This window comes from Eurypyga helias, unplaced genomic scaffold (assembly GCF_000690775.1).
Source record: "Eurypyga helias isolate BGI_N326 unplaced genomic scaffold, ASM69077v1 scaffold12279, whole genome shotgun sequence".
Classification (NCBI taxonomy): domain Eukaryota; kingdom Metazoa; phylum Chordata; class Aves; order Eurypygiformes; family Eurypygidae; genus Eurypyga; species Eurypyga helias.
Window position 1 is genome coordinate 35,840 of NW_010271423.1, and position 8,357 is coordinate 44,196.

General features: G+C 49.6%; 1 protein-coding gene across 1 annotated transcript in view; it reads right to left on the minus strand.

Annotated features, from left to right (window-relative positions):
• The window catches only part of LOC104514988 (neuropilin-2-like), a gene marked incomplete at its 5' end in the record, with an annotated part of 22,474 nt that overhangs the window by 12,141 nt on the left and 1,976 nt on the right, over window positions 1-8,357 (minus strand). Inside the window, 2 exons of the mRNA XM_010158812.1 lie at window positions 5,586-5,606; window positions 8,072-8,168. Of these exons, the coding sequence (XP_010157114.1) occupies window positions 5,586-5,606; window positions 8,072-8,168 (118 nt within the window). The remainder of the gene's footprint in view (window positions 1-5,585; window positions 5,607-8,071; window positions 8,169-8,357) is intronic.

Genomic DNA, 8,357 nt, shown 5'->3' on the forward strand with positions numbered 1-8,357 from the left:
TGCTGCAGGAGACTGGGAAAGAAATTACAGAGAGAAACATTTGTTGTTCTTAAGGAAAAGATAGAGAAGATTTCTGTCTGAAAGTCCTCTGGACACAGACCTGGCCTCACTAGGTAGCCTGTTCGCAGACTTATGGATTTCTTTATGTTAAAGCAAGAAGGGATGGTTAAATTATTTACATGGCACAGGCTGCAGAATTCAACCCAACGCTCACATAAGAAACTCATGCTCTTTGCAGCTTAAGCAAGCCAGGGCTACGAATTTGTGCTGATAAACAAACACACCTAGGGAGGACCGGACCAGCACCAGCCTCCCTTGAATTCAAGGCCAGGCAGTGCCCAGGCTCAGCTCAGCGATGGTTAACCCTTCCTACTCTTGCTGCAAGGCACCACTCCTGCTTCCCAGGTCATCCCAGGACAGCCGGCGCACATCTGGCAATCAGATGCGCGTAGGACCTCGTTGCCAGTCCGCAGAAGCATGCATGGACACACATCTCGGGTAGGCATGGAGGAGTGCCGTGTCTGCACTCATGCCCACATCCCAGGGCGGCTCCAAACTGTTCCCCGCCCACACACTGCGCCCACCGCCCCAACCCTGTTCGTGGGGCCGAGCTGTAACTCACTCGGGAGAGATGCGCTGTTGCACCACATTTACTTACTGGCTACTTCAAGGGGAACAAAGTCTCCGGGAAACTCTCCGAATGGTTCACTTTGACAGTGGACACACTGACACCCCTCTCCCCGGCTCTACTTGCCCTTTACCTTTGCCCCCATCCCGCTGGCAGGGGCAGCCCCTGACTGGGTGCTGGAAAGCAGAATTTTAGGGGCTCCTGCAGTTTGGTGTCAGCATATCATTGAACTCTGTGCTAACCAAACTCCAGTCAGCTTTCCTGAGCAGGCTCGGAGGATGCCAACAGGAAAAAACCAAACAGGGCAGGATGCACCCAGCTTTGCTAACAGCAAGGGCATCTCACAGAACAGCCCCTGCCCTCCCCTCCAAGAGCTGGCTTGCCAGAGCCATCGGCTGGCAAATTTCAGATGGCAACAGCTTTTTTGCTGCTGGTGGCACAGGCAATGTGCGGAAATGATGGTTGTTCCACCAGTCACAAGGCTTTCCTCCCCATTCCCCAAAACTCGGGCACAGGGAGTAAAAATAAGAATGAACAGTGTACCTAGACTCATAGTTACAACAAAAAACCCTCAAAATCAAGAAAAAAAAAACCACACACAGGCAAGACAAATCCTGCTTTTACAGAGCAGGAGGCTGGGAACCACCCACATATTTGTCACTGTAGGCAAGAAATTCGGATGTCTCAGGAGAAGCCTACCTGCCAGATATACCACCCCCATTCTGTCTCACCCCAGTCACCCCTCGCTGCCAGGAATGGGGCTGGCCCTGTCCCTCCTGCTCCCCCATGTCACCTAGGGAAAGGGGATTCCAGGCTGGGCTGTGTGTTGGGGGTAGTGAAGGCAGGGAGCAGGCAGCCCTCTGACCTCTTTCTCTACCTGCATCAGCCACCCTGGCACAGGGGAACCAAAGTGGCACATCCCTGTGCCTCCCTGAGCAGCTTCTGCCCCTCACCTGGCTGCATGGGGGGTGGCAGTGTGGGACACCCCATGGGGGCCGCCAAAAGCTCCCCCTCCAGGGTGAACATGTTCAACACTGCCCTGAGCTTCACCGATAACCCCCACTGCTGTCTCCCACCGCAAATCCATCTGGCCGAGCTGCCCCAGACCCATGTGTGTCCCACCGCCATCCCCAACGGATCAGCAACACCTCGCCTGTGCCTGACAGCACTGGGGCGCAGAGCCAGCCCCCAGGAAGATGGTGGGGCTGTTTGCTGTGCAGAGCCCACTGGTGTTTACACTTGGTGACAGTCTCTGTTTACCCAGCGCCTCGCTCCAGAGTGGTTTACGGGTGAACAGCCCCTCACACCACCGATACGTGCCGGGCCTCACCAGTGGAAACTGGGGTGTGGAGAGGGGGGCAGGTGTCAGGGTTGTCGATGGCTCCCAAGCCCAGAGGGGAGGGTGGTTTCCATGGCCTCTGACGGCTGGACACTGCCTGGTGCAGGGCTGGGAGTGCACAGGGAGGAGCACGTGCCATGGTGCCCAGCCTGCACCCCTTGCCCCTTCCCCACGCACCTCTGCCCTCTGCCTGCCTGGGGATGGAGGGAGGCAGTGTGATGACCCTGCTTGCGGGAAGGATCCCGGGGCGATCTTGAGGCAGCTTCGGGTTGAGGACAACCTCTTGGCTGTGACCTGCTCCAGATGTCCCCATGCAGCAGCCAGGGCTGCAAGTGTGAGGGGTGGTGCAGAGCCACTCCTCGTCCTCCATTTCCGCACCTCGTGGCCCTTATGAGGAGATAGCAGAAGTCTGGAGAGTTCATTTAGCAACTGCAGGCATTAAGGAATCACACTCAGTTGTCTCTAAGCCCTAACGAAGCCAATTCCCAACATTAATGATTGTTCTTCCTTACACTGTCAGCCACTAAATATAGCTGCCCATCTACTCAGCACACAGCGCTGATGTTATCTGCTCTGTTTTTACTGGCTCTGCTGCTCTCTGGAAGTTTTCTCTTGTATCAGTGGAAAAGTTTGCTGCTCGGGGAGATGGAAAAAAAAAATCCATCTTAACTTAATAATTTTTCCACTCCCCTTTGCCTTCCCCCCACCACACATACACACACACTTGCCCTTCCTCATTCATTCACTAGGGCTCTCGTCTTAATAAAGAAATGCCTACTGCTGTTGCTGTCAAATCTGTGGGTGCTGTGTTAATGCACAGCCTGGGACATCAGTCAGTGGAAATCCGGGTTAATCTCTACAGGGTGGATGATTTCATACTGGTGTGCTGCTACGCTCAGCCCGGACAGGTACAGCCCCATCCCGTTCCCAACAGGGAAGGCTCTACAGGGACCAGTTTTAGAGCTGTGTAGCAGAAACCAAAATCCAAAAGAAGCAAGAGAAAAAGTCATCTGGGGAAAAAAGGAGAAAATCCTTTCCAGAGAGCATCCTAGAGGGCTGCCTATCTTACTCTGCTGCTTCTGTGTCACAGCTCATATTCTTCTCCAAAATCAGTGACATTAAGCGCTGTGGACAAGCAACACAGCTGGACTTTTCATAGATGGCACAGATGAAAGCGAGTATTACAGTCACCTAATCCGAATGCCACAAAAACGGTGTCAGCCTCAATCCCTTAATTGCTACCTGTCATTTCTCCAGGAAGATATCCCTGTCTTGATTTCAGGATACCTGGTGTGGGAGAATCCACCAGTCCCAAAGGCAAATTCTCCCTGCGGTTTGTCTCCATGGTCTTTGGAATATGTCTCTTATTTTTAGCCTAGTATTTATCTAACTCCTTGCTTCCAGCCACTTGTTATACCTTTTCTTTATGGGTGAGATGCATCAACTCTCAAATGCAGCACAGTTTAAGCACACTTGACTGGTCTTGTAAGATCCCGACCCACTAGCTGAAAGATATTCCACCCACACAGTTCTCTTATTATTTGTCTTGTGATCCTGAAGCCTGTAAGGTTCACATTTTCAGCTTTGCTCCCAAGTCAGGAGAGGAAGGATTTGCTATTATTTTTAATGGCATCTGACTTTTTCAGCTCATTGTGCAGTTGCACGAATAAGGGCTACGGAACACCTCAATACTTCCCGCACAGCCCTACCTCTTGAGTCACTCCAGCCAGTGACTTCTCCCCCTCCTTTTGGGCAACTCTGTCTTCCCCTCATTTTAACTGCTATCTTACTTTCTCCAATATTTTCACTTCTTCATGTTTTTCCTTTGCATTTTGCTTCTTCCCTGGTCACTCCATCCCTCTACCCCATCTATTCCTGCCTGTCAGCCAGGAAAACCTTTTCAACCTTTTGCTGCAATTGCTCCCCTGCTGTGAGCATTGCTAGGATGTCCTGCAGAGAGCTAGTGATGGGCAGGAGCCCACTGGCACAAGCTGGCAAGGATCTGTGTGAAGGGGAGGCATGCCTGCCTCTGCCTCTGCTACTCAGGGATCTACCTCACTGTACTGGGCACAGCAAACGCTGTCCCTACCCAGGCAGTGTGCCCTGGGGAATACGATGGGGAAATGGAGGTATATAGGCAACAGGGCATGGGGTGAAGGTCAAAAGAAACAACATGACTTTGGGATAGACTCAATCCGAGAATGAGGTTCTGAATATGACATGCATGTTACGAGTCCCAGAAGGATGCTATAGGTACCAGACCAGGCCCAGGAGAAGATAGATAGTGTGAGGAAGAGTCATGAGCCTTTAACTGTCAGCCGAGAATATTGCAGCAGCTATCCAGTAACACCACAAGCTTGAGTAGCAGATAAATAAGCAAGAAAGCTCAAATTCCTAGTTGTTACACTATGGGTATGACTGTAAAATATGACATTATGCCCTGTGCACGTCCCTCCCGCTGGTAACGCTCCACAGCCTCCCTCACACACCACGGATGGAGTGGCACATGTGACTCCAGCCTGGGTGTCTACTTTCCCCTTACTGTCACAGCTCCCACCACACACCTACGAGAGACAGCTTTGCCCTGCAAAGAAGTGTGGTGGCTCCTAGGGCAGGGCCCAGCCATGTCCTACAGCCCGCCAGCAGAGTAAGGGATGGGAAGAGTACAGACATCATGTTCAAGTGAAAGCAAAGGGTGCATTGACTGAACTCAGAAAACAGCTTTCAAAGTGAAGGGGAGCCCCAAGTTTGCTATTCATCACAACACAACCCCTAGACATATTCCTGAAGAGGCAGGCAGGAAAACAAAACCCAGAATCAAAATGAGGGAAAAACCCCTCTCAAACAGACTAAACCAATCCTCCCCGCAAAAGCAGAGAGCTTTTCTCACCCCGGGGCAAGACAAACAGCATCCCCACTGACAGCTCAGAGAGTGAGGCAGTTTTTCTGAGCTCCTCACCTTTTGTCTTACTCTGTAGGTTTGATTCAGAGAAATGCCGTTTTCTATCCTTCAGGCTGGTATTAAGCTATTAAATGCACCATTTCACCTTATTTTCCTTTTATTGGCTGTCACCTTCAGAGCTCCTCATGGCAGTTTGCTCTCCTGCTTCCAACTCCCTTCCCCTTCCAAGCGGACCAGACCCAGCCTCCTTCACCAACACTTCCAACACCACCACTACCAGAGCATCTCTAAACTGGAGAACAACCTTCCCTCCACGCTAAGTCATTGACACCTCATTTCACCTTTCATTGGCTACTGGTTTTTCATTTAAGTCAGCTGGTAACTACCATTAACTCTTCAGCCTTTCTGTTTTGCGCTCAGCTGCTCTTCAGGAGGCTGGGTGCCTCTTGATGGCAGGTTTCCTAATGCTATTCAGCTCCAAGTCAGTGAGACTTGTCTGTTTGCCTGGTCCCTGTCACCTAGCAGGAGTCAGAGGGTGTCACCTCCTGCTGTGGTGGCAGGGGAGGTTTAGCACACGCTTGGCTTGCCATCTCACTGCTCAGAACATTTGCTGTTTGTACAAGCATGCACATCACTTTCCTTCAATGTAAAAAGCCCATGCCAGCAGAAAGAAACCACTGAGAGAAGTGCAGTTTTACCTGGAAAGTAGTTCTCACCTGGGAAAGCTGTGATGGGTTCTGCAAAGGAAAACAAACAAAAAAAGCATTAGAGAGGGAAGTATCACACACAAGGCCACAGTTCATGTTTCTGTTGATGTGCAGTGGCCAAACAAGCAGGTGTGTGGCTGTGTCCCCCCAGAAACCATTCACTGGGAACAGTGAGGAGTGGTAGCCCACCCCCCCAGGATGGGGAGAAACTCTGTCCCAGCTGAGGAGCAACCAGGCGCAATAAGCTTCAACTCAGATAGACTTCAGAGAACATTATTTGCAAAGCTGAGGGTCACTGGGATTCAGCTGGCTGGCCTGAGTCATCCAAAGACAAAGCCCCACCTGGCCTGGTGATGAAATCCTGAAACCCCTTAAATTTCCAAGAGCAGTTTGGTTGCTGGCTCAAGTCTGGCATCATTACTCACATGCGGACTGTGCTACTTCTGGGCATCGATGCCGTATTCCTTTCCACCTTACTTGTCAAGAAACAAAGGCAAGTGATTTTTTTTCTTCTTTCAAGATACTTTCAAGTAATCTATTACAAATTACTGTATCTGAAAAGCAATAATCAGTACTTATTACTGATTACTTTCTCGCAGAAGCAATAGACTTCTGATTATTTTTAGATTACTCCTGCATTATGCCTGTGAGTCACAGAAGCAGACTCTGGCTCTACTGAGTGCTATGAAATCATCACTCGAGATCAGAATGCGAACAACACATCTGTCAAAGGAAAAAAATTATTGTGACTTATTAGCGTTCTTTCACGTTAAAAGGGAATCAGATTACTTCCCAGGATTAAAATTGAAAAAACAGTTGCCTGTGCTGGAGCCAGCTATTCTCATGGCCATGATAGAGAGAGCAGCACTGTATCTCTACCATTTCATTATTGTTATTTTGGTGACATTGGAAATGACCCATGAGTTATGTTAAATTTGGCAATGGGAGCCCTTTGTTAGAAATGATCTGGAACAAACTATTCTTATCAGTTTTAAGATTCCCATTCAACTTCCTAGAATGGGACAATTAATTTTGTGTAGAAGTTTGGTGTTATTTTTAGGGCTGGCAATGCTTGAAACCTTATAATTTATTAATACTTCTGTTTTGAAATATTAAGCCTGAGGTTCATGAGGCCCAAGACACAGTAACACTGGAGCTAGGTGAATTGCCAAGCTCAAAAGGAGCTAGATAGGAAATGCTATTAGTGTTAATCATCAGCCTTGCTTCTCTTTTATGCCATAGAAGGCAAGGGATTAAAACTCCACGGTCAAGTCTTAAATACAGGGAATTTGACATATGGGGTATTAGCTCCTTTGTCAGATGGGAGACCAGCAGAGTTCAAAGCATCAAAGAAAATGGGATCGACAGCGCTCAAGAGCATCTCTGGGGCAGTCTCGGAATTCTGTTCTATTATTAATGCCGATTCCTGCACCTTCTTCACCATCACCAGCCTGCACAGGGCAAAAAGCAACATGACTAGCCCTTCCCAGGCACAGTTTGCCCCCTACCTACTCCCCCGAGATACACCCATCAGAAGAAAGTGTCTATCCGACCTAGGTTAGGAGGCACCAGGATCCTTCCCATGCCTTGGTGGGGGAGAGGAGAGCAGCTTCACTGAATGTGGCCTTTCAAAGCCCAAAGGGGAGAGAGACTCTGCTCCACCTAACTTTTTCCACTGATGGGTTGGACACTTTGTCGGTGTTTAACCATGAAACATGCCTCCCCCAGGTCACGCAGAAGAGCAGAGCCTCACTACTGTGGGCAGCTCTCAGCACAGGTCCCACTAATTGAATACTGCTGGTCCCATCCTCAGCTGGGATGGCTCAAAGTCCACATCCAAGCCAGACGGTGACCAGTGCCATCTGAGTACATGCATGGATACACCAGCCAGAAGAACAGGGCAGGGCAACATCTCCACCAGCAAACTGCTAAAACACATTTTTTCTTTCTCTTTTTTTTTTTTTTAAGTTCTTTCTGTCTTTCACATTGAATGAATCCACCTGGCATTTGGCCTGATTTGGGGAATGGTGAATTCTAGGACAAAAATTTCTTTTGTTATTCTGTTAACATTGCTGTAAAACCTCTCTGTTATTTTATTTCTTATTAGAGAAGACTCCTTTTGAACTCATCAGCCCCTCTAAGTGTGTAATACTGACTGACAGCTGGTTTCTTTTGTCCAGCACTTTCCTTTTAAATTTGGTGTATGTCCTTATCACACAGAACAGTCCTCGGTAACCCTCAGCTGCTCTTTCAGCTTTGCTCGGCAGAGACATGTGCTTCCTGCCTCTCACAACAACACAGTCAGAGCCCCTGTCCTTCAGAGACTGAGTCCCCCTTATTTATTCTGCGGGCAAGGGAAGTCCCAGCTGAGACCCAGAAACTCCACATAACTCAAGCAGGAGAGAAGTGGCCCACTGGCAGCCTGCAAGCAAAGGGTATCCAGCCACAGCTGTCCCACCGCCATCCCCGACCTCGTGGCTGAACACAGAACGTACCCATGCAGTTCTCCAGCGGGATGTCGGTGCCTAGCCGGATGTCATCGAGGGCAAGCTTTCCCGAGTGGCCATTGCGTATAAATCCCTCAAACACAATCTGTGAGAAATTCAGACAGAAATGTCAGTGCCAAGCTGGGAGACAGACAGCGGCTGCTGCTCCTGAGGGAAAGGGTAGGAGATCTGCTCCTGGCATTCCCTGCACACTTGTGGATGACCTGAGACTAGTCCTGCTTCCTTGCCCTGCCTCTGCCACCCCTTCTGCAGGGAGAGCTGCTCTGCAGGGATG